General features: G+C 40.4%; 2 protein-coding genes across 2 annotated transcripts; one reads left to right on the top strand and one right to left on the bottom strand.

Annotated features, from left to right (window-relative positions):
- The first annotated feature begins 3,333 nt into the window (after positions 1 to 3,333).
- islr2 (immunoglobulin superfamily containing leucine-rich repeat 2) lies at positions 3,334 to 7,549 on the top strand. Its single transcript, XM_041038947.1, has 2 exons — positions 3,334 to 3,555; positions 4,188 to 7,549. The coding sequence occupies exon 2, from the start codon at positions 4,197 to 4,199 to the stop codon at positions 6,336 to 6,338; it is 2,142 nt and encodes a 713-aa protein (XP_040894881.1). The 5' UTR covers positions 3,334 to 3,555; positions 4,188 to 4,196; the 3' UTR covers positions 6,339 to 7,549.
- A 502-nt stretch (positions 7,550 to 8,051) lies between these two features.
- On the bottom strand, positions 8,052 to 20,685 carry stra6 (signaling receptor and transporter of retinol STRA6). The gene is made up of 17 exons (XM_041038948.1): positions 20,615 to 20,685; positions 19,271 to 19,337; positions 18,348 to 18,430; positions 17,491 to 17,624; positions 16,736 to 16,902; positions 15,632 to 15,757; positions 14,932 to 15,002; positions 14,070 to 14,149; positions 13,906 to 13,967; positions 13,474 to 13,636; positions 13,125 to 13,200; positions 12,568 to 12,701; positions 12,197 to 12,314; positions 11,704 to 11,805; positions 11,411 to 11,574; positions 10,538 to 10,675; positions 8,052 to 9,145 (listed from the first exon to the last, which is right to left on the bottom strand). Exons 1-17 carry the CDS (start codon positions 20,683 to 20,685, stop codon positions 8,907 to 8,909), a joined length of 1,995 nt encoding a protein of 664 aa, XP_040894882.1. The 3' UTR covers positions 8,052 to 8,906.
- Positions 20,686 to 27,305: the final 6,620 nt, after the last annotated feature.

Raw genomic sequence — 27,305 nt, forward strand, 5'->3', positions numbered from 1 at the left:
GCCGGCCAACGAGTGAGATCAGCCGCTGTTAAAACTAAAACCGCCGGCCGCGAGGCCGGCACCTTGGCTCGATCAAGCCTGCCTGCACGGCTGGCCTGTCTGACAGGCCGGCCAACGGGCGAGATCAGCCGCTGTTAAAACTAAAATTGCCGGCCGCAAGGCTTGGCTGGGCGTGATGGAGCCCCTTTCTAACTGTCAAAATTTAAACGTAGGGGGCCTGGCTAGCTCGCTCCCTTGGCACCACATAACACTTAATCCTTAAAAACTAACAGTTGCAGAGCTAGTGTTAGGGATTTTGGTCGTTTCATGCGCATTTACACTTTCATTTCCTGTGAAGAAGCGCCTAGAAGTGTGTCTTCATTTTCCTCATCGCCAAGGGGTAAGGGGGTATTCGATAGAATTTATAGTTTTAGGTCGAAATAAACACAAATATTGGCATAAAGTGTTAAATGAATTTCAATTGTTCGACAGCGCATATGCTCTACGGGGTATACTCAATTTGAAAACAGTTTTTGTCGAACTGACTGGTCGCTAGCAAGAACTCGGTTATCTAGCTAATTTAATGTACTCTACATGCTGAATAAAAACTGCCACCAGTTGAACTACGTTCTTTTATTCTTTTACAGTAAATCTACCGAAACGCATATAGTAACTGTAGGGTGGACTGGCTGCAACAGGAGCGGAGTGGCCAGATGACAGACTTTCGATAGTTTTTTAAGCTTTAGTCTGCCAGTCGCATACCACAATTGTAGCATTTAGCTCTGTATTTAGCCTAAATTGCTATTTAAGCTAACAGAGGTGCGTCCTCGGAATTATTCCTTCCCGACCAGGCACAAACAGGTCAGGCCTTCAAATACGGCAGCAGATGTGGGTATTTTGCACAGTAACCGTGCTTTTTTTCCCCCTTTTATTACTTTAACCGTACCGCGGAGTCTGTTTATTTCTTGCGGCCGTTCTAATGATACCCAGTTACACACAGTTCATGCTTCAAATGTGCAAGGTAACTCATGTTCTTTACTGTTTAATATACGACCAAAAGCTATGAAAGTGCGGTAGATTTAACGTCAACTTACTAGTTGACGTTAAACCTTTCATAGCATGTCTCTTGCTAATATTGTGTCAGACGGCAGAATCTTTTTTTTACCCACCTCTGACAGGCAGCAGTGTTGGGCAGAAGAAAGATTTCCTGTTCTTGTATTTCGAAAAGACCACCTTAACAAAATGTATGTAATAGCCTCATCATTAAGTCTGTGAATGTTCTCATTCATTCAGGTCATAGTTCTCTCTTTGAAAATTGAATCGAAGGCAACTGGACTTATGTTTGTCTGGGAAGACGTTTCGCCTCTTATCCAAGGGGCTTCATCAGTTCGTATGCATCGGTCTCATCATTAAGTATGTATTTATTGATTATTTTTGTGTTATCGATTTTGTTCTTGTCATTGAAGGCGGTGACATGCTGGTTACTGTAGAGTATAAGGGAGTGAGCAAATGGGTCAGGGTACCAAAGACAGAAGATGTGTACAGTTACTCAGAATTTATACAAGGAGGTAATGTAACTGCAGTGGTAGAAAATAAGAGTGTATATTTGTATATAATTGTGTGTAGTATTCTGTGGGGTTTATGCTGCTTTGTGATTCCATTATTTAGGTTACAGTTTGATGTATACCAGGGGTGTCCAAACTGTTCCACAAAAGGCCGTGTGGCTGCAGGTTTTTGTTGCAACCAAGCAGCAGCACACCAGACTTGAATCATTTAATCAACTGATGTCAGTTTTCAGACAGCTGATTAGTCAAACTGTGTGCTCTTCATTGGTTGGAACAAAAACCTTGGGACCAAAAGGTCATTCCCTGTTCAACGCAGACCAGTGTTGCTGCCTGTGATGAGGTTTTCAAGGCTCAAGGAGTATTGGGTAAAGTTTTCAACTAGCAATAATCACACTGCCACTGCGCAGAGATACGGTGGAAATGTTACAGGGGGAGGGTCCCTAAGAGCTGCACACCCTTGTGTCAGGGTTTTGTTTTATGCCTCTTCTGTGTGTGTGTGTGTGTGTGTAGGACATTGAATCAAAAATGTGTTTTGAATGCATTAAAATTATTGTGCCTTTAAAAAAATCTTACTAAATTGAAGTCAAGACTTTGATATTAAGGAAAAAAACATAAAATGTGGAAGTTGGAATTCCCACTTTGAATAGACAATGCATTTGCTGTGTTGGCCACATCCCCACAACTGAGGCATCACAAGAAAGCCCAGGATGTCCACTTGAGATTGAGATAGATTCTATAAATGATATTTTCACCTAGAGGTCTCAGACTCGTGTCCCCCACAGAGGGCAAAAATGAATTGCCGGGTCTCAGGAGGATATTGAATGGGCACCTGACTATTGTGACAGACTCTAAAAATTGTGACTCCATCTTTTAAACCTTAATCAGGCTCTTTGGAGCTCCCAGAAAGGCCAAAATGTCCCCATTCCCTCCGTCTTAAACTCTCATCTACTCCTTTATTATGTATTGTTGAGAGAGAGTTCATACCGAGGTGCACCAGACGATGGCAGTATTATGGCAGGAAACAAGTCTCAAATACTAACACTTCAAATGAGTCAAACACTTAAGGGACTAGATTTACTAATGATGCTGTTTTAAAATAATAATAATAGGCTTAAAGTCACAGGCGAACTCATGAATTTAAAACAAACCAGCGGACTAGTTAAAAAAACGTGCACGATTGAGAATGTTTCAGGTGAGGATGTTGGAGAATAACAAATTTGTGTTTTACCTTGAAGTGATGCTTATGAGCTTCCTGTGCCACTTCCGGCTATTACATATACACTGAAGCTTAGAAATTAATTCAGGCTTCACATACCGGCGTTGTAATGAAATGTCATCAAATAATCTGATATGACTCGAGATTTTGGGTCTTTTTTTCTCTTTGGGCTCCTCTGAATTACAGCTGTGTTTGTTTGTTTGTTTGTTTGTTTGTTTGTCTTTGTTATTATTAAAGCTCAATTCTAATAATGCTGCAGGAAACTCTTTCTGTAGTCTGGTTCTCGCAACTGATCTTGAAATCTGGCAGTGCATTAGGAAACTCTTGGCTGGGTTCTCGAAGTAAAGACAATAGGCAGCAACAATAGGCAATCAAACCGAATGAGGTCAAAGATTAGACTTGGGTCGAAGTAATAAATTAATCATGAGATCCTGAATTATGTATTTACTCTGAGGGTGGAGGGCCCGTAGCTTCTGTATCTTTAATAGTGAGGAGAGAGATGGGAGAGGCTGCGCGTTCACGGTTGCTTTTCTCGCTCCGCGGCGGCGGGAACGCGCAGTGGATCCCACACTCGCTGGAGAGGAAATAAGCGCCGTCGGACTGCAACAGCGACTCACCAGAAAAAATGTTTCCTCCACCGCCCTTTTTCAGCGCTGTCCAGGTCTGCAAAAGTCATGTGAGAGGATCCACAGCATACGAGGACTCGAGTTTTTCCAACCATTAAACTTGTTTCAGAGGACTGTAAACTACGAGGGTGATTTATAAGACACAGGAACTGAAGTTAACATTGGACAGGTAAGACAATTCATCAGTTGATGAAGCAGTGACTGTACGAAAAAAGAAAAAAAAAACAGATCATGAGCAGAATCTAGATGGAAGATGAGGTGGAAGAAATCGCCCTGTGAGCACGTTTCAACTGTAAGGGTTTTAACACCATAGACAGCGCCAGTTTGTCCGCACCGGATTGTGAAAACGCGCTCAGAGCAGGAGAGACCACCTGACCCTGAAACTGCTTTGTAAAATGCACGGATGTCCAAAAACCCCTAAAATGATCAGTGTTATTTTTGTGATGTGATTTGGGCAAAATGCAATGGAAAACTTTGCATGTGATGCTTTCAGATTGAATGCCAGCAGTAGCAGCTGTAGTGTGCATCTAGTGTGGGTGTTGTTTTGAGCCTCTTTGTTTTTATTAATTTGTAATGCAGTTTTGAGTTGTGATAAAAAGCGGTGGTGTTTTGTTTTGTTTTTTTAAAGCACACCCTGCTCAGTAAAACACATTTGAATTGATATTAGATGAAAGCTTTCACAGTACATTTCCGCTGCTGTAATTGACATAATGGATGTCAACTAAACCTCAGATAAAAAAAAAATTATATATATATATATATATATATATTTGGCTAATGTCTGGTAATTGATACTTGCAGGTACAGAAAATGGCGAGAAGGCTCCTGCAGCTCCTTGCCTTGTGGACTACTGTGACTGGCATTGTGCAGTGCTGTCCAGAGCTCTGCAGCTGCCAGGATAAATTTGCCCACCAGTTTGCAGACTGTGCTTACAAGGACCTGCTGGTGGTACCTGTGGGTCTCCCCTCCAATGTTACCACCGTGAGCCTCTCTGCCAATAAGATCAAATTACTGAAAAGTAAAAGCTTCATCAATATCACTCAGGTCACCTCTCTCTGGCTGGCCCACAATGAGATCGTTACCATAGAGAGGGACACATTGGCCCCCTTGATTCAGCTCCGCAACCTGGACATCAGTTACAACAAAATTGTGAACTTTCCATGGGAGGATCTGCACAACCTCACTGCCCTGCAGCTTCTGAAAATGAACAACAACGAGATGGTGAACCTTCCAAAGGATGCCTTTTCCACGCTCAAAGACCTTAGGTCGCTGCGCATTAACAATAACAAGTTTACCACCATTGTGAAGGATACTTTCAGTGCTCTCTCCTCCTTGTCCCACCTTCAGATTTTTAAAAATCCCTTCACATGCTCCTGCAGCCTGGAGTGGCTGAGAGATTGGATCACAACAACTAAGATATCTGTCCCTGAGCCAAATTCAATTTTATGTGAGGCCCCTGAGCACCTGAAAGGTACAATGGTTACCAAGATTCCTCAACTGGACTGTAGGGCCCCTACTGTCACTATAACCTCCCAGCCCAACATTGAGAACACAGAGCTCTATGAGGGTTTCATGGTCACCTTACATTGTGAGACAAAAGGGAGCCCCAAACCACAAGTCAGCTGGGAGGTGACATCAGGAAATCAAAATTATCTGTTCCCCCTGCCATCCACTGGACTCGTAAGTGATTCGCCAATTAATGATAAAACAACCAGCAATCGATTTCTCATCTTTGTAAATGGCACTCTCATCATCCCACGTATGAGTAAAACGGAAGATGGAAATTACAGCTGCTCTGCGGTGAATGACTTGGGTAAAGCAGAGAGCACTGTTAGAGTGGCTATGGCAGGCACCCAAAAACATGCCAGTAACTCAGTGCTCAATCCTGTTGTAGACAAAATCCATCCATCTGGTAAAAAGCCCACAGAGACCAAGACCTTCAAAAACGATGTGATCAACTCGGCCAAGACTGAAGAAAAGACAAAGAGCAATTCTGAAATTTCTTCAGACAAAAATGACGGCACAGAGCAGGTTGGTGACGCTTCAAAGCACCCCACCTTTGCGAGCAAGTGCGGCGTGAGGGACAGCAGTGAATACATCTCCAACCATGCCTTCAACATGAGCTTGGATGACCTGAAACAGTACACTTTTGATTTTGGTGTTATTGCATTGGAAGTGTCAGAGACGGAGGCCAAAGTGCAGCTAAATCCTCTCCAGCTTCACAGCAGCAAATCTAACCTTCATCTTAGTCATAGTGAAAACCAGGAAACAGTGAATATAGAGCCTGTGGGCTTGTACCAGTCTTCATCCAGCAAAGCCACCCTGGACATGCTCTACCTCTGTGTAAATACAGGAAATGGACACTCCATAGTTCAGTGGTCCAAAATAGAGGAGGGGGTTAATGCCTACCGCTTCCATGGTTTACAGCCTGGCACCAATTACACACTTTGTCTCACCTATGGGGGGCAGGACTGCCAAGTCCAAGTAGTCTTCACAACTAGGAAGAAGATCCCCTCCCTTCTTATTATCGTTGTTGTCAGCATTTTCCTACTGGGTCTGGCCACTGTCCCCTTATTGGGGGCCACCTGCTGCCATTTGTTATACAAGTACCAAGGGAAGACCTACAAGCTGATCATGAAGGCTCAGAATCCGGATCAGATGGAGAAACAAATGGCTGGAGATTTTGATCGCAGGGCGTCTTCTGTGGAATCAGAGAAAACCTTCAATCCCAGCGAGTTAGAGGGTGAGGGAGAGGCCGAAGGAGAGGAAGGAGACGGAGAGGGGGAGGCTGAGGGGAGCGTGGTGACCGAGTCCATCCCCGGATCCTCATCCAAAACCAACCAGGAGGAGTTCGAGGTGGGCTCGGAGTACAGTGACAGATTACCGCTGGGAGCCGAGGCAGTCAACATTTCGGAGGAGATCAACGGCAACTACAAGCAGCCAAGCCGCTGAGCTCCGCTGTCTGTCTGTCTGCGAGTATAATGTAAAATATTTTACTTTTAAGTAGCCTACATTCAAAGAGGTATTTCACCCACCATTACTACACGCGAAAAACGACGGCGCCTAATTTTGTTTTTTTTTTCTTTTTTTTTACCTCAGAAAGTACTCCGTCAATCACTGAGATTGTGAATTGATTCATGTGACATTTGTAGTCTACTGTAAGGTTAAAATAAGTAACATACATTTACGATGCAAGCACAGATTTCTAGTTTATCAGACCTCAAAACTGACCTGAAACGATCGTGTTGTTCCCTTTCTGCAGGACGCACACGGATGGGCATTTCGCGCAAAATTGTGCACACGGTGAGGCGCGTCGAGTTGTGCGTAATCAAAGGCAAAAATGGTCATTTTAAATTTTAATCGCCGTTTTGGAGAGCACAAATAAATAACAACGATGCAAAACGTGTCATATGTTTTAAAGCCATTTTAAATTAAGTGACATCAGGGAAAAATTTGCTCTTTTTTGCTGTGTGCGTCTGTGCGTGGCTGTGGATGAGTCTCTCTCACACAGGTCAACCATCCTCTCAGGTGTCGGCATTCCGGCTCTCTTCGATTCGTCCACGGAACTGTAGCAACAGATTTGGGTGATGATATTTCATGAAACGATACTAGATACGCAGATATTTGCTTTCGGCGTAATTGCGCCTGGCATCGCACACCGCAGCGCCCTGCCCGCTGTCCTGTGAGTCCAAAAGGGAAATTTCACTTTCGACTGTGTTGTTGCTTGACGGGATATCCCAGGTTATTTACCAACAAAATCTTGTTTCACGTAATGTAAGGCTTTAAAAAAAAAGTGACTTTAACCTCTTAATCAACGGGTGCTTGCTATACTCTCGCTTTTTACAACGAACGTGTCCATGGCATGTCACACGTATTTCCTTGTGTGGTTTTTATTAGTGTAGTCTAGAGGACTTTAGATGTTACTGTCGACCTGTGATGTAAAGCCATGTGAACTGAAATTATTCTTTTTTTACGACGGTAAGTTAGTTTAACCGAAGCCTCAACAAAGAGGGCGCATGAGAGCGTCTGACGGCTTCACTGTCTTGTAATTTGATGCATAGTGAGTTTTTGTGAACTATGTTGTAAAACAAGAAACCCCGTGAGCTTTCGAGATTTTTTGATATAATTTTATGTAAGTGGAATTAATAAAACATGAAACTATACGGACCAATTTTCTGAGATTGTCATTGACTTTGCGGACACAGATTGTGAGATGATCCAGGGAAAGAAAAAATAGAGCGCACAGCTACCTTATTTTCTAAATTCATCAGAAATAATGATAACAACAAAAAAAAAAAAATCAGGCTTTGATACAGCTAGTTTAAGTTTGAAATCGATTCAGACGGGGCTCTCAACAAAAAAAAACCCTTTCTTTTTTCTTCTGATGTGTTTTTACTATGGGAGCGTAGTGCAAAAAACAGGAAAAGATTAAATTGGGAGGATGTACTGTGTTTAGGCAAAAGGTAAAGAAAAAATCTGATTTAAAAAAAAAAATGCCTCCCTTTGTCTTCATTTTCATTTGGGTCCAGCTCTGTTCATTTCGCTCAACGCAACAGGAGCAGCATCACATCACACCATGCACTCACTATAAATTAACCTAGAATCTCTCCAATGAAATAATCCATAATAATATAAATGATAGGGTAAAAAAAAAATGAGTAAACTCGTGTTTCAGTTTTATTTTCACAGTAATCAGGAGGAAAATTCGGATGTTTATATTTTCACTTAAAAGTCATTTTAAATGTCAATGCAGAGTCAGACGCTGTAATGTTGATGAATATCAGAAACCAGATAGGATTTTAGACAACAATAAGCAAACGCTGGTAGCAGCAAGTGGTTTTGGACTTAAATGTCTACAAATAAACCAAAAACTGTTTAATCTGTCTGGTAGGTCTTATTCCACAGGTTACTGTTCATTACACAACGTGTGTAGAATTGAAAAAAAAAAAAAGTAAATTTATTACCCAGTCTATGAAAACCGTTCATTCTGTTATAAATAGTGAAAAGCTCTACATATAAATACCCTATTTAAAGGGATGCGTCAGTGGATTGGACATCCGTGTGTTTAGTTTGGGCAATTACTATTTTGCATTATCTGCACTATATGATAATAGCAATATATTGGAAAACATGCGATTAACCTGTAAGTTGAAATATGACAAGAATGCTATCCCAAAAAAAGCACATAAAAGTGTTGAAAATGACACATAATGAGTGTGTTTAGTTGGGAGAGCAGTGCCACACAAGCTTTCCCATCAGGCTGGAGACTGTGGTTCTCGCACATCAATGGCCAGGAGAACATGAAGAGCACAAAGTAAACACGCAACCTCCAGACAAACAGAAAAAAAGGGTTTGTTGAATATCTCTACAGTGCCTCTCTAGACACTGCACTATAAGTGCACTTATTTCACCAAATGCAGATACATCTACAGCAGGTTTAGACAAATAATGTGACAGTAAAATTTGCCCAAAACCAAGAGAGACTTTGCAGAAAATCCTTAATCAGGGTCACATTCATAATCAGTTGCTGGCAGCAGCTTCTGCCTCCTTGGTTGCTGCCTCCTTTTTGCTCCCCTCCTTGGTGCTGCGGTTGAGGCTTCCATTCAGAAAGCTCTCTGCGGTCTGACGCTGGAAGTGTTTCCTGGTGCCCACCAGGGAGGGGTTGTTCACCAGGGTGTAGAGGAGCTGCCAGTGCCCGCGGGCCCTCTTGGCACTGGACACTTTGTGCTGTTTCTTCTCCTGCTGGACCAGCTGGATCCCTGAGAACAGACACCAGACATCATGATAGCATCGAAGGTATGCCATTTATAACAGATAAGTTCTTTTCTGTTTTTTAATCTTAGCTGGACTGGTAGAAGACTCTGTTGAAGGCCACCCAGGACCAGCTAGATACTACAGAAAGAATAATAATAGAAAGCAATCATCTTCTAATCCTCTAAGCATGGTAGGAGCATATTGGGCTTGCCATTAACACACTGAAAGCTTAAGCCCTTAGGGCCACATGAATATGAAACAGGCAATTAGCGTAGCTCATCTATGTAATCAGCTACTCGAGAACTAATCTTTGTAATACAACAGATTATTCCTGATAATGCATTGTTCTCTAGATGCAAACAAGCAGCATCTCCACCGCTCATTTGTAAATGGACTCAGCTGTGACTATATACCAGACAGAACTGGATTCCACAACAACAGATGAAGCCTGATGCATTTTTCAACTAATTTCTCACTATAATGTATGTTCACTTGTCACCACGTGTAGGCGACTATAACTCACCTCCTGTTTGAGTCAGTACCATCTCTACAGATCAGCAACTGGCCTTAAAGTTAGCGTTCAGATTTTGGGTACGTTAACGTTTATCAATGATACACTGGTTTTATTTGTATTGGTTAAATAGCGTTTATAGTGGCAGCCATTGTCTCTAGGTGACGGAGCCATCTCTGTCGCCCAGAGAGGGCTCAGGCTAGTGTAGGCATGCCATAAGGACAGATGATTAGTTTATGACAGATTAGATTGAGACCAGCAGCAGGTCTGTAAATTATTCCACAGTGAGACTCAATTTGCCCTTGACATATTAAATCAGAACTGCTAAGCTCTCATTTCTTCTGTGTGCACAAGAAAGTGTTATGATCTGATTATGTGTTACAGTGGCCTGCTACTGAATTCTAAACCCCTCTGGAGAACATAACATGAATCTACTGTTTATCTTTAAAGGCTGGCAATATTCTGTATTTTTCCTATTGTCATGAAAAGATGAAAACCATCAATTAATTGATACTACTAACAAGTATTTCCAATGCAGCCAAATCTCGATGTACTGTAGGTCATTCCTCTGTGCCATGGACATTCATTGTTCTCCAAAAACGAGTAAAAACAGGTGAAGGAGCCACACTGTTGCAGTGAATAACATATTCCTTCATTACCATAAAATTGGACATTGTAGTTTATTTTGATATATTTTTTGCAAAATTTTAAATTGAAGGGAAGGAAAATCAGAGTGAATTAGGAGAGAAGCACTAACGCAGTGTTGGTTTTAATCTTTACATTTGTAGACAATAAGAATGAAAAAAACACCAGCCTCTTCCTTTATATTTTATGAATACAATGAAACCCCAATACTGGATAACTGACTGAGTTTTGTGTTACAGACCCTCTTCAGCATCCCGTGTCCTCTGTGCAGCATTGCTATCCTGGCCCACAGACTGTAGCAACATCCCGCAGAAGGCCTTCATCACAGGGTGAGACTGGCTCACCTCAATCTTCAGATAATGAGCATAGCAGCGGTAGGCTGCAGACAGACACAGGGAGGGGGAGGGAGAATCACTCTTTCTGAGCAAAAGCAATAAACACATAGGACTGCACCCCATGTTGGCTTTGAGGCAATCACACATAATGGCCATACAATCACACTTCTTTTTTTTTTGTAACCACCTGCTTTTCCTGACAACAGATGTCTTAAATCTGCAGCCGGTTCAGAGATCGGTGTGCAATTAGAGTCCCTCGCACCGCGCAGAATACAGATATCATACGAGCTGCATTGAGTCGCTAGCAAGGTAAAATGGATAGGATACGCATTTCTGGCCTCTAAGTGGGATCAGTAAAAGTGCATTTGCTCATAGAAAATTGCTTCTCTTTGAGCCTTCACAGTGAGAGTGAAAAAAAAAAAACAGCGATATCTACAAAGGTAAAAGCATGATGTTAATACTAATAAATATGTTAACACAATGTGTCAGACTAAAAAGAAAAAAAAAACACAGTTGGAAAATGAAAAATATAATTGAGGAATGTAATGTAAGGCATTGAATTCCCAAGCAATGCACTGCTGTTTATTTGAACACATATATAATGGACTCAGAACTAGGTTTGAAGGTGAGACAGCCAAGGTACAAGCTGTTCATTATATTAAGATATAGTTTTTATGCAGATGGCATTGAACTGGATGCTTTGGTGTGGTCAGTACAACAGACAGGGACAATATGGCTCTGTTAATCACCATGTATAGAGAGCAGGATGTCTCGCTAACCTGGGTCAAATGCCTCCACGTTGCGGTTAAGAAGACTGATATCCATGCGTCCCATGTGAACAATGTTGAACAGGGCTGTGATGATCATGCGCCAGAGCGCCAACAGCACCCCGATCAGAACATTGACTGGGAAAAGCAGGTACGTCAGCAGGAACAGATTACCCCTGTTAGAAAGGATAGAACATATCAAACATTCAGAGAGATGCTGCAATAATCAGAAAATAAAACACTTAGAAATGATAAATAAGTGAACACAATACAGAACATATGTAGGAACAAATCTAGTAAATCACCTGTTGTCCAGGTCTCGAGTGCCTGCTGTTTTTTTGATGAAGCAAAACCTGGCGGTGATATGCTGAATCAACACAGCCAAGAGGATCATCAGCCAGAAGGGCCTGAGAAGATAAAATCAACAATCAAACATCTCCTGTGGTGACAAAGGAAAGACAGAAGGCACGGGAAAAAAAAAATTGCAACTGACAAGAATTTATGTGAGCCAAAACTGTCTGTCTGTACAACATAGACGGAGCGTGTTGTTGCTGCTGACTGAAAATTGTTCCAGACATCAAGTTTTCATCAAAAAAGAACTAAGAATGTAACCTCAACTCTTCATTAATCATTATACGTTTTAGTTCATCCAGTAGATTTTTTTTTAGGCATTCAGAACCTTAAAATCAACTAAAAATGAAAGTTTTCACATGACAACAGCAGGGAATTTTTCTTTGCTCATATGCTGTAGCCCTTGGATGAAGCGAAGTAACGAGTGAGAGATGTGACGGTGCTCACCACATGCTTAACAGGATCTGAAAGAGAATCAGATTCTGTCTGTGCAGAACAGGTATGATAATGAGGAAGACAGCGATCAGAAGGCAGAGGAAGAACACCATGGTCTGCACGATCATGCCTGCAGGGGAAACATCAGAGCTTCAGGCCCTCAAGGCTTACACCCTGTCCAGTATCCAACAAACCTAAGCTGCACACTTCCCTCTCATATCACAAAATCTGAAACATTTAGCTGCATTTCTGAAGGGATAAAACACAAAATGCTTGGGCAAAAACATCACAGAAAAAGACGAAAAATAGGCCAACTGTATGAAATTGTTTAAAAAAAGTGAAATCTTTGCTATTTTTCTTCAGTATTCAGTATGTATCTGTACCGATGCAAATGTGAGCTGCTGTAAAGCTGGTGTATCCCATCCAGCAGACCAGTGCAGGCCGGGAAGCCCTGATACTTCTCTGGCAGTTGTAAACATTATAGATATCTCCTCTGTACAGCCCCTTCAGGTTTGACCTACAGAGGGAAAAACACAATCAAGACAATGCAGGACTATGCAACACATAAATTGATTTATCACTGCATATACAAATTACACAGTAAATTGAAGAAGTAATTTAGCAGGGGATACAGAAATGCAAATCAATACTCGACTTGGAAAACCATTTCTTTTAATACATTGTAATTTTATGTAATGGCACAGTTTTTCATGTCTTATCTTAATAGCCATTTTCAACTCTAGCAGCAGTTAACGCAGAGTGAATGCTATTCTGTCTGTCTGGATGATTAGTTCTCTATTATGTTATAATAACTCCTGTCTGAACCATTACATTATAATGAAGGGACACATTCACAATTCCTGGAAACTTTGGGAAGAGAATGAAAAAAAAAAAACATAAGAGAAAGAAAGCTACAACACTGTCTTATTCTGAAACCTACCGATGTAGAACCATAGACCGCATGAGCAAAGCCAGGTTGACCAAGCCAGATAGGGTCATTGCTGAGATATAGCACACTGAAAGAAAAACATAGCACATGAACTTCAGGTTGTTTACTGCATGAGGATCTCATTCAACAACAATTGGCATGTTATATCATTTTTTTTGCAGTGTTAAAACAATACAGCCGATAAGCAGCTAACAATTCAGAATACAGCAACTGCAGGTTGTATTTGGTGGTTAACAAATATGTTAGATAATATTAGAAAAGAAGATTCTAAAGTGATTTAACTGATTTCAGAATCTCTCATATCACTAAATGGCTGCTTTTGCTTTATGGTTTCACTCACCCTCCACACACCACATGTAATAAACCACGATTCTGACCACTTCATGTTTGTCTGGAGACAGCATAATCTTGAAGCCAGCCAAAAGGTTAGCGACGTCCTCATCGACTCCCAAACGGGCGGTCTGGAGATGTGGCACCACTGCCGAGATCAGTAGAAGACCCACCTACAAAAAAAAAAACCCAAAACAAAACAAAAAAACAAATCAGGATATTATTTACTCATTACTGGATGATATACCTGATGATATTCAGAGTCTGGACTGAAAGTACCGGGCCAAGGTCAGGGTTAGGACTGAGTTTGGTCAATATGTGGTTATCACATTGACCGTATGTGCTATGTAACAATTAACATAATACGCATGTGCAATGCATGATTTTAAAGTTAACATAATATCCATGGATTACTAAGTCTAATAGCTAACATGGTAGTTACCTGATACAGTGTTATGAATGATACTACACCAGATATTGCCAACTTCAGTGGAAAACGGAAAGCTGTTTTGAAAAAAGAAAAGAGAAAGTGTCATAAAATTTTAACAGGAGATAACACATGAAGGCTTGGCCAGACATAAAAGAAAACAAAGACTGCATATTTACCTTCCTCTGGTGTATAAATATATGACTTCACAGCGTCAATTATTCTTTGAGGGAGCTTGGGCGTCTCCGTGCTTGATGTGCTGTGGTAAACAGTTACAGATTTAAACAAGTTTAAATGAGCTATTGTGCCATCATCTTTGAATGTATCAAATTAAAGAGAAAGTCCCTTTATGTAGGCAGAGTCAAACACGCACTACAAAAGAAAGAGGAAATGCGTTATGTCCTGGTTCTCATTCACTATGATACCAACCTCTGTGTAGCGTGTTAAGTCATTTGCATTGACTGTACAAGGAAATATTTACAACTGTTTAACCAGCTCCTATGATTATGATTATTTGCAAAAATCCTCAGTATCTAGGGCACTGACATGAATAAAAGTTTGTGAGAGAGACCTGGCACCTTTATTTGTCAGTAACAGTAGATATCTTCCAGGCTGGAAAACTCCTACACTCACTGATGTGATTTTACAAACCGCCTTCCTGTAACTTAGGACTCAAAGCTAAAAGCTAAAGCTAAATCACCCAGGATCACCCTGGAGCTTAGGGGTTAAAACACCCACAGTGAAATGCAGTGTCCATGGTGTGACTCCTTTGTTGTATCTCACTCTCTCTCTCATTTCCTGCCATCTCTCTACTGTCTACAATAAAGGCTTAAAATGCCAACAACAAGATTCCTTAAAAAAAGTTTTAAAAAATCCATAAAAAAAGTTGGGTAAATCGAAGCTGTTAAGATGAAAGACATCCACCATCAGTTGTTTAAACTCAGACCTGCATAAATGTTGGTTGAAGAGATGTCAAAGAAAAACATAGCTAAGTAACAATACAGCAAATCTGGTGTGTTGGTAACAGGCTGCAGTTCTCACCTGATTTTGGCAGGCTGCTTCTTCTTGAGCATTTTCTTCACATAGTCTTTATAGTAGCTGCTGCTTAGATCCTAAAAGAACAACAACCATATGAGGAACCAAAATAGTACAAAGTAAACAGAATCACATAATGTGGCAAAGCTGAATTATGTATTTGATTTGATTTTTGGGGTCAAACCATTGTCCACAAACTAAGCCTCCTTACGATAAAGGGGCTATGGTGAGTCAGACTCCAGGCAGTGGCTTCACCCCAGTTTTGTCACACCCATGCTGAGATTAGCATCAAATAAACACAGCATTGTGTGTCCTCAGTGAAAAAAACAAGGCAACCTTTTCATAATCTGATCAAGAACATAACATAAACCAATTACGTCAAATCTGCTTAAAAATGATTAGGCCACTGGTGTGCTGCTCTGGACTTCACATTTTCCCTCAGCCTAGACTGTACGAGCATGATAAGCCCCTTGATTAGCAGGCAGCTTATAAAGGTTCCTCACATGCACAGATTCAGAGGAAATGTGCGTTTTAGTGATATTTTTCTCTTTTTTAATAGGTCAGGATTACCTGAACGTAGACTACTAATCAACATAGACACTTTTACCCAGTTTGTTATGTAAACAGGCCAAACAATTAGAGCTGTAGGAGCTTTGCAACCATTCTGAAGCAAACATCCAGAAACTGTTCGAAGATCAAAACTTACCTCTGTAGCATTGTTCTTTTCAGTGCCCTTTAGGCCCTTGAATAGAAGAAGGGGATACTGGAAACTAAGGAATGCCAAGCAAGCTATCTGGGGCAGGCTGGAGAAAAGGGAGTAGTGTTTGTGTATCTGAAAAGGAATAAAAGAAGACTTTAAATCACCTAGCAACTTGGTTTGGGAGTTTTGGAGAAGCACACCAGGAATACATCTTGAAACTATATTGTATTGACACAAAAAGACACAGAAGGCTTTGTGTGTTTTGGTGGAAGTATATATATACATATATACTGGCCAAATGGGATCCTCATCACAACACAAAATTCTGAGACCTCAGTGGTCAAAATTACTAAAACGTAGGGCATGGGAAAAGTCTTTGTGTTTTGTGTGTGTCATACACCGAACACTAGCGTTTAATCATGCAACTTTTTTTTCCATGTTCAAAGAGAAATACTATTCTAAATATAATAATTTCTCAAATGTATTCTGTTGTCTATGTAATTAAGTCTTTCAGTTCAGCCGAAATGCTCCCTGCAGGGTTGGTGTGTGCCAGCTCATGGTGGCATAAACAGACAGGCATTGCCACTTTAAAAAAACAAAAAAGCACAAAAACAACACAAAAGACAACCATGACATAATGTACCATAAAGCCTGGATGCCTCTCTTTCTACTGACACACACTAAACTGATTAACTGTGACAAAGCTTCTTGATTAAGACCAACAGACAGTGGAACTAATGATTGTGAGTCGTAGACATTCATCGCACAGAAAACCCAAACAAAAGGGATATGGCACAAAATCTGGGATTGAGAAAGCTTTAAATCCCCAACCATGTGTCCATGGATCCAGCTGAAAAGCCTGATATTCATCTTTTCAAATCACATCTCTTACATATAAAACAGACCCACTTTGTTTGCTAATCAATGGGTTTCCAGACCAAAACAAATCATCTTTGTCTTTGAAGTAATCCTTAAAACTCAGACAGATGACACATCAGAGAAAATGACATTTAAAAATCCTTAGACAGTGATTCCTCACCACTCTATTGCTGTCTCAAACTATTAGGAAGAAATAAATTGGAACTCGTATCAAAAGTGATCTTTGCTTACCAGAGGTGTTTTGGGACAGTTAATTTTCTGCCATACCAGAACACCAAAGTGTGTCCATGACAAGAGGCTGCCAAGTACATAGCCAACTTTATTATGCAAGGTGCCACATGCCAGGAGAGGGTAGTATAGCGCGGGATAGTAGAAGACTCCCAGAATCACCCAGTTCTCTGCAAATACAACAAGTGTGTAGAGACTGTGAGCATCAGAAGGAATACACACTTACTTTGTGATTAATTGAACCATGTGACATAAAAACATAACATAACTTGACTGCTAATTCTTCTTCACTTCAGCAAGATCACACAATGTTGAACAACCACCATATTTCCACTTCTACTGAACCTTGTACTATTTGGGGATTGTGTAAAACAGCAGGGGACCGACTCCTTACAGTCAATTCTTATGTAATTTCATTTCAGAAAAGCTTCTTGTGAAGCTTATCATCAAACTCCTAAGTCAAAAATAATACAAAACACAATAATCCAATTACATAACACGGATATTTAACAGAAATGACATTTGGGGAGATACATCTATCTGTGTGTCACTGTCTAAACTCTTAACAGAATCTTTCTCTTGTCTACTTATTCAAAAGAGGGAAATTATAATAACTTATATAAAAGCCAAAATACAACTTAAAGGAAAATTATCGTAAAAAAAAATAAACAGCTACAGAAGATTTACAATCTGTCAAAAAAAAAGCAAATGCACAAAGACTGATGTTAGATGAGGAAGAACCAAAATAACCTCCTCACGTTTGTTCTCAGAGTCTGTTGTGAAGGGGAGGGGGTTTGGCGATATGACCAGGCCCCATAGTTTGCACAAGAGCACTCCAAACACAGCCACTGCCAGGCCCTTGTGCTGTGTATGATCCAGGAAGTTGACTGGACTGTGAAATCAAGGAGCAAGTATTTAGAGTTCACATGTTACCAGCCTCACATTCAGATGAAATGGTTATTGGCCAGAAATGATGAAGCTTCAAAGGACCATATAAAACGTTTTTGTTTTGTTCAGTGTGATTTTCTACCTCCCAGGCTGCCCTTGGCTTCCATTCATTTCAGCATGGTATAAAAATCAACTCTGAGGCTTGCAACATGCTTGAGACATGAAAATCCATCACAGTTCTTAACCTTTATTAATCCAGAGAAGGTTCACTGAGCATGAAAGCTCTTTTTCATTGGGAAACAAACAGTTAATCACACTAACACCTATAAGTTACCCAGTGTGACCAGTTTTATCTGCTGAGCATTGAGCAATTCCATTGGAGCGAATTTAGGGGTTAATTACTCAAGGTTACTTCAGCCGGGTAAAAGATGAAATTAGTGCTGATAGCATTTGTGGTATTATAATTAAGTTGCAAGTAGGCCCGGTTTCAAGGGCTACTGTTACCAAAAAGTTCTACTTCGTGTTTTCACGTAGATCTTCAAACAATACTGAAATAAGTGGAAGCCAATGACTGCCTGGAAGACTGGAAATCAATCTATAAATCTTTGGAAAACAATCAATAGCAGCACAGTTTGAATCCAAAGGTACCAATATGTTCTTGTGGGAGAAGGCACCTATTTCATTTTGCATTTAACCATGGTGTTTATTGTTTACAACAGATTCTCACCTGAGTAAACCTGGGAGTCCTTTCTGTCTGTCGCCCACCTTCATGCGTCTGGCTAAGATTGCTAGGATCAGCATGACAACAAGCTAGAGGAGGAAAAACATCAGTTAGCGTGACCTGCACAGCAGTGTGCAGCTGTGGGCTCCCCAGGGTTCAGGCATCACCCTGCTTCTGACTAAAAATGAGGGGAGTTGATGCCACACAAAGGCCAAACCATAGTATCTCATTAGTGCACCACATGGATGTGGTCTGAATGAAGCATCATCACTCAGGATCACAGACCAATGAGAGTTCAATGACCTGTCATGACCTTTGACACATTTAGGAAACACAAAGGTGGGAGGAATGCCTTGCTCTAAATAGGGCCAGTGAAGACCAACGTCTAAGGATGTCTTCAGACAGACATCAGAGGGAGAAAAGTGAAAACCAATTTGGTGCTAAGGCCAAATAGGTAAATCTTCTGTGCTGTTCTAAGTATTTAATTTATGTGATGTAACTATAAATCACATAGTGGCTGCACCACTGTCTCAATCTGATATATTAAACCATCATTTTGGGGTCAGAATTTCAATCAAAAAGACATACTGATAGGCCTTTACGGGCTACAAGTGATTGTTTTATTGTATTCAAGTGCACAATATAAAAGTGCAGATTTTAGTAAGAACAAAATATGTGAATCTTTCCACCAATCTTTCTTGGGCCCTGAATCTACTACAGGATTTGGATCTGCATCAAAAACCATTTGTCCAAAACTGTTTGTTCCTTGGACTTGTTCCACCCTATTTCATTAAAACCTGCGCACATCATTACACATGCTTTATGTCTGACAGTAAGGTGTGATATCATAAACTGAATGAATGACTGACAGTGAATGACAGGACAGTGTAATGTTGTGTCACGTTAATCCAATGGGAAAGCGGACTTACAGATATGGCAGTGATGCATATATGGTAGAGTCTGTCATCAGCAGTAGGGTCACATGGAGGGATTATTCTAAAAAAAGGGAACGAAACATTCACACATAAGCAAAACAGTCAATCCGTGTCTTAAAACTCAAGGCTTTGAGTCAGTGAGCTGACCTAAAGTGTACCTCACTAAACCTTTCACACGTCACTCTCAGGACCATTTGTGGCTGGAAACTTTGTAGCTGAAATCCTTGCAGCAGAGATTTGCATTTAAACGGATTGGTATCAGCGTGATACAGGAAAACAACAAACGCCTATGTTCACGTTCCTGTACACTAGAGGAGCAGGAATGCCTGGTCATGGGGAAGTAATTACAAGTCTGACATTCAGAGAAGGCCTCATCCATGATAAAGTTGTGAGAGTTTAAAAACACTTCACATATGGCCTGTGAACAGTCTTGTACCTGTCCAAACAATGTGTGGATTTGTAATTTGGGACTAAGGGGCCCAGATCAAACCATTTGTAAATTTAAGGTAATTTTAAAATTCACATTTCCAGAGACTGACAGGACATTTGAGTGTTTACAAAAGCAGAAAAATTGCCTGGCTTAGTGAGCTACAGTAGTGGCCACAGTCTTTCAGACCACAGCTCACCACTGTTTATTAATTTACATGACATCCAGACATTTATTAGCTAAACATGGCGGCTGGTGATAAATGACACTTGTTCCATCGTATTTCTGTCATATTGTTCATCTGAGGCCATTACTAAACATCAACATTTTTACTATTAATCATTTTGTACCAATGGAAACATGGTGGAATTTTTTTAGACAAGCAAAAGCAATTTAGACACAATAAAACTTCCCAAACTGAAAAACATTTCGTGTACCCTGTTGCATCGTGGGATTGGTCAGGAGTAAAAAATGAGTATTTCTTTTGGTGATTATGTCTAAAATTGCATGGCATCATGTAATACATCTTCATTTTTTAAAAGTGTGAATGAACTTAAGTTTCATTAACACACTTTTTTGAATTAAGTTCTGTGGTCAAAACCTGGCAGTTTCCATAACAACCTGCATTCTCAAAACATAAAAATGATACAGCCTCCACTATAATATTACAAATAATATGAACGGAAACAAGATCACACACTGACACTGGCTCTGGTGAAGTGTGCCAAGTGTCACCTGATATCTCAAAGAAAGCTGTCTCTCACTGCAAAATTGTTCAGACTAACAAAAGTTGGAGTAAGAACTGATGCACATTAAACCATACAATAAAAGACAATAAAAGTAAACAAAACTAAGTGGAAGACATTGAGGTCTGAAAGAAGTAGTCCTCAGAAATGTAAGAATGTACTTACTCTGCTTCATTTTTGGATGGCAGAGGATCCAGGTCTGGGTACTCATAGTCCAGTAGAGCATCCTTATCCATTGTGCTTTCTCTTTTTCAAACAGATTCCAAAGTCAAAGTTACAAAGGAGCGGAGGTGCTTTTAACCACAATCTCTGCCGACACACAGCTGTGATCCCCCTTGACTCGAGAGGAAAAAGTGTCTCCTAAGTCCCAAGTTGGACTCTGTTGCAAAGACGTCCTTGTTTCCGTGCGTTTGGTCTGCTCTCACTAACACTCTGTTACCCTCCCTCACAGCCTGTACTCAGGTGCCCTGGTCCCACTGTGGAGCTGAGAGTAATGTGACAGGTCCTGGCTGCAGCGAGTTGCCTCCACCCTGCAAAGGCCCTATTTCAGCTGAGGGTTACCACCACACTGGGAGCCTGGGGAAGAGAGTGAGAGGGGAGCAGTGTGTGAAAGGAGGGAAAAATGTGGTGATCTGGGCAGCCAATCTGCAAGGCCACCTGCGGCTTACTGGGATTACATCTACTTTTGGAGTTGTGTTATTGGACCTGTGGCTGGTGATTGAAGGGGTTAGGTGTGCAGAGTTATAAAACTCCGGCTAGGACTGTGTGGGTAGCTGGGAGCGATGAGCCTTTCCTATCAGAGCGGAGTTCCACAGTGATAACAGGGAAATTCTCACATTGTTCCCCTCTGTCATGGTTCAGTTACATTTGTGAAAGGTTACTAAAACTAAATCCAGGTAAATCACCAGTACAACAACATGGAACTAAATAAAGCAGGACGCATGTTTTCATTCACGTTTTGCATGTTTTCACTATACCACACAGATCACACCTTGTATTTATACCTCTGCACCTTCAGCTTGATAAGGATCAAGGACAGGTTCATTCAACCCAGTACTTTGTCTTCAGCAAATCAGTTAAGACAAAAAAACACTTTTCTAAACCATGTACCTGCATTTTTAGTCTGCCACGCTAATGTCAAGGTTTTTTAATATGCTGCTTTGAGTAAAAAACACAGTTTATCAGATGTGTGATGAGAGGCAGTTTCCAAATAGTTATCCAGTAAACTTCTCATTAAGATCACACACATGTAATGAGAAAGGGAAAAATCTATGTTTTCAGCAGGGTACATGATATGTGAGAATGACATAGATTTCACAATAGGGAGAGTCACACTGCCCAGAGGAAAGGAATTTAATCTAAGCTTTAGATTTTTTTTGGTGCCAATGGTGTCTTTTGTCAGCTTGCAATACGCAAATAATATCAAACAATAAACGTGGACTTCTCTCCACTGTATGGACTTACAATGGAGAGGAGACAGAATAAATTCAACTTGCCACTGCAGACTTTTAAAATGATCACAACAGTCTCAATCAAAACAAAAAAAAAGCACCAAAGCAAAAGCTATTGCACTGCTGATGGATTAAAACATTTTGTTACAGAGCACTTAAGTTTCTCCAATAATCCAGTTAACCAACATTATTGCCAATATGGCTGTTGATCAAACAAAACAAGACATTGAAAAAAGATGTCACCTTCAGCTCTGAGAAACTGTGAGGGGTATTTTTTTTACTACTTACTGCTATTTTATAGACTGACTGATTAATTCATTCATGGGGAAAAATACAGTTTGATCAATAATCACATTAACTGTTAGTTGCAGAACTAAATAATATTATATGAGTTTACATCTTATATTTCATATGACAGTGTGAACTGGCACATTCAGCACACCAGGTTGGATCTTGTCCTTAGCAATGTCCTAACTCCTGAGTCAAGACAAATCTCTGTTGCATATTAAACCTTTGCAGAGTCTTATCAGCACCCTCTTCATGATCTCAACTGTTACTTCTTATTTCTCATGAAAAGAGAAGATCTCAAATAGCAATATTATTTATTTCTTAGGTGACAGAAAAGCAACAGGTTTTTCCTTTGGAATTCGAGTAATGACAGCAACAACAGTGTAAAGAGAGAGAAAATGACCACAAAGAGCCTCCAAGGTAAGAAAAGCACAAGCATGTGAGTGTTACAAAGACACACTGAGGTCAATGGTCACGGCAACACCCTCCATTTATTTTCTTTCTGAAACAAGCTGAATAAAGCTACAGCAAATGCACTCACATTTTCATGTTTACCCCTATATACACAAAAGGTTGTGTGCAACATGTCTGCATCTATTCCTGCATTCAGCTGCAGCCAGCTGAGACTAAGTCAGTTTTGCAACACTGCCTCCATGTCAGCATACACTCATTATGCCAGGATTACAGTCACACAACATTAAAAAGCAACAAATTTTCCCTCCTAACACTCCTGAGAAAACATGGTTTCTCAAGCACAGTCAGCCACCAAATCAAATATGCTCCTGAAGAAAAAGCAGCCCAGCAAATAAAGGGGTCACTGAACAAAGAATGCTTTGAACAGTTATAATTACATCACAGAGAGGCTGTTTGATTGAGCCAGACATCTCACTTGTATCAGGTTTAGGAAGTTGGCTCAAAAGCCCTTTGGTAGGAAGAATATTAAGCAGGAGCCTTGCGAAAATAAACATAATTTAATTACTGATTTACTGATCCACTTTTAATAAACAGCATCATCATCTATGGTGACAAGTCAAACATTCACTAACACACGTGGAAAAGAAGTAAATATCTCCAATGCTTAAATTGTTTTTCTAAAAATAATCCTTCAAAAAATAATGCAGGTATGTAGAACAAAATGTTGACTCTACCTCTAAAAGTTCTTTGGCTCAAACCTCCATGACCCATTAGTGCTGCTGAAACAGTCCGATTAGGGAAGATCATTTCCATAACTTTTCTTACTGACTTTCATATCAATGTTATCATAGCTCAGGGACTCTGAGAAGACTAAATGTTTCTGTAACCATTTCACGGATTCAACAATTAATTTCCTGTTTTAAATATGTAAGCAATTAACCTCTAGATATTCCATACTTCATTTTCATTTCGCACTGTTAAAAACAATATAGAGCAGCGAAGCAGGCAGATCATTGTTGTCCTACTTCCCACAGCTGAGCATGCTTGCCTCCTCTCTGAAAGGTGCAGCTGCAGCAGCCAGGCCCTTCTGGATTCGGTTTCAAACAGACATTATGGACAAATTTCGTGCCTTTGAAGTTGAGCTTGAGCTTCTGACAACAAAGAGACATTCAGCTTGAGCGCCACAACAGGTAACTTAGTCACCTGCGCTTCTGCTCCACGTACTGGAGACTCCAGCAACGTTCACGAGAGTAGTTAAAAATGTCTTAGTTTTTTTTCTGTGTATGCATTTACATCGCTGGACTTAAACGTGCGCCTTTCAATGGCAAAATGCATCGTTAGGTAGTAAGTTTGGCAGCAGGATTGGGTTTTATTGCGTGTGTATTTTATATCTCCTCCATCGGCTACTCCGTTTTAGAAAGTTTAAGATCCTAGGGCCTAGGGCTACTTACCGACCACCTGCAGGTGTGCTGCAGCGCCGGGTAGGCGTGGAAGGCGGATCAGTGTCAAAACATGGCTACTAGCAAAAACAGCCAGCATTGTCAAGCAGAGAAATATAGGCAACAAGTTTTTACATAGGCTTAATTTTGATTAGCAATTGAATTTCTAGCCTACAAAATCCACTAATATTCATTTTGATAGTAAGAGCTTACCTTGTGTTAATCCTGTGCTGTCTGTCGGTTTGGAGAGTGTCAAATGACTGAGTCTTGGTCAGTTTCCTCCATACACTCACCTCGTTGAAGTTCAATAATTACATAAACAAAACATCAATGTCAAGAGCAGCTCTGCTTTTTTTCTTTTTCTGGACACCTCATGTAGGCCTTGTGTCAAGTTGGGGACTTTGAACTGTCTCTATCTTGTTGTGGTGAGAACATCATAAAAGTGCTGTTGCAGGCAAACTGAGGAGAAGTTGATGTGAAACCCATAGACGTGGCTAATGTGGACAAGTTCAAGTTGAGACTGCAGAAAGACCTTTTTCAGTATATTGTATGTATTAATTAATGAAATTACAAGAAAACAACTCTAAAGCCTTTTGTAACCCGGGTGTGCCCTTTTGAATGAAATTAATGTTTTAACCTTTTGATGCCATCTATATTTTCAGTGACCTTTGTGAAAACCTGCTGAATTTTTTGCTATGTTGACATTTCAAGTGAGAGACCTCATGATTCATGCCATAGTTGCATCAACATGACACAGTTACGCTGTATTTTGACGCATATTTCTGATTGTACTGCAGTTTCGTCACAATGGAGGAGAGTCCCGTCGTGGTGAAAGGGAAGGAGGCAGAAGTAGTGAATGTGAAGTTAAACCAAAAAGGAAACTAGCTGCCGATGACAGAAAGTCACCGTTATGTTACGGCCTTGCTGTGACTTTCTGTTGGTGCACAGAGAAGGGGGCCACATGCAACCAGAACAGTTGTAATATGAAATTTAACTGCTAAGATTAGCTTCTCATTGTTTTCATGGCATCATTATGTTAGGATTGTTTGAATCAAGTGTGAATCATGTGCTTTCCAAATGCATTTTAGCCACAAGATTACTGCACTGTCAGTGACTCACTGGAGACAGTGGTTCAGAAAGAGACAGAGACTGTCTTTATTGATCTCAGAAAATTAGATTCTGGTCTTTATAGAGACCTGGTCCTGGTTCACAGTAATAACGTGAACTGCATTGTAGGGTGGATTTCAGCACTTCAAGGCCCAAATCACTGGTGACTGTATAGTTTGATTTCAAGTTTGTTTCTCTTTTTCTCGGCTAGCTTCCTGACGCTGACACTGAAGTGGAAATCTCAAGTGTGAACCTCCTAAAGAGTCCACACTTATTCCTCTGCTCGCCAGGCAAAATCGACCTTCTTATGACCCTTCCATAATAGCAAGTAAGTACATCCTCCTCTGACTGCTGTTTCCCAGTAACTCAGTCTATTTTGTCAAAACTGAAACACAGACTCAAAATAACTCGTGAGGGAGCAAAGCAATCATATCACGAGGAAAAGCTTGCCATCGTAATTATTAACTAGCTGACTCCAGTTTTTCCTTTGGAAAAACATGAAACACAGTTAGCAATCTGCTCTCACAGCTGTCCTTACAGAGGCAAGAACTCAAGCCTGAGACATCTGCCTGTCATAGCAATAAATTAGATCCTAATAGGCAGTATCTGAATTCAGCTTCTCAGTTTTTCCAACCCGAACTACCTCAAATAAATAAACTTACCTAACTGCATCTGCCCTGAAATCTCTCTCTCCCTGAATTTGGTTATTCTTTTATTCTTTATCTTGTGCTCCTGAAATATTAACATTTCATTGTTGGCAAGGTCAATTCAAATTGAGTAATGCTGAGAAAAATCATCTCAGTATTAAATCAGGCCTCCTGGGTGCGGGTGGCTAATTACTGAGGATATTTTTCTCCCACTCAGTCTGCTGCCTTGCCTCTGTCATAATCAATGAGCCTTGTAACACTCAATTAGAACATAATTGGATTTGTGTGTGGCCGAGGTGGAAAAACGTGTACATTTGAAAGGACATGAAAGAACTGCTTATCTCTGTTGACAGCTGTAATGAAGCGGCCAATTGTAAATTTCATAAAAATTCAGTCAGTGTCAGTGTAATCCAACAATCCCCTCCGACTCTACGCCCAGGTGTCTTGCCTTTGGCTCAGTTAAAAACAGCTTGGATTTTCATTTTAATGTTTAATTAATAATTTACAGCAGGGCACATGGTGCTAGCTGAATAGAATGAGTCCACATGTATAGTTCACACATGACAGAAAGAGTTGATTTAAATTCTCCTCATTTTTTCTGTAGGGAAATATAAACTAAAGTGACACAGGACTGCATCTTTTGTGAGTCTTTTCTTTTTTTATCTTTGGAAAGAGGTATAAAACAGTTTTTGGACATATTTGTAGTGACAGTGTCAAGCTTTTTGTTAGACGTTTCCATGGCAGAACTTGACTGACTGAAGGTCAGGATTGCTAGGAGGCGCATTGTCAGCGTATGAACATTGATGCAAGAGTGTATTTTCCCTTTTTTGTAAGCACATAAACTGTTACAATCAAAACTAAGTAACACATGGCCCTTTAACCTTGGGCCATGATTTGAACTCAGAGTAACTAACGTATTCAGTAGAGTAAAGAAGGGAGAACCAAAAAAATCATGGCTCTTGAAGAACACTAATCCAGGCGTCGTTATCAAAACATAAATAAACCTTAAATGTCCTCTCTTTGGTCATTACAGTTTTGACAAAATAAGAACACGTAAAAATGTGCCAGCAGGCTACTAAAATGAATTTTAATTTCAGTCCGAATTTAACAGACGTGATTATTGAAATTTTAACAGTGTTGTCTGAGAAGCTGATTCAAAACTGGATTATGGATACTGTCCTATAATGTTCTTCAAAAATCTAGTTTTGCTTTCATATTGCATTTTGACATCTAAGCTTGATTGGATCAAAATGTCTACTATAAAAAAAAATCAATTTCAGTGATACAGGTCATTTCTGTTTTGATGTATCACTGTCATTATGGTTTGCCAGGAGTGAAAGATTTATTTCCCAGTTTATGAGCACTGAGAATGGGATGTTATATCTAAGGAGCCGCTGACAAGCACAAATCTTCCTGATAGTTATTAAAGTGGTCGTGATCACTTTGCCGCAGACACGGCGGTGTGCAGCGCTCAGTCTGTCACGTTCCTGCTGCAACTGTCTGACAAGCA

The sequence above is a fragment of the Toxotes jaculatrix genome, chromosome 5, assembly GCF_017976425.1.
Source record: "Toxotes jaculatrix isolate fToxJac2 chromosome 5, fToxJac2.pri, whole genome shotgun sequence".
Lineage (NCBI taxonomy): Eukaryota > Metazoa > Chordata > Actinopteri > Toxotidae > Toxotes > Toxotes jaculatrix.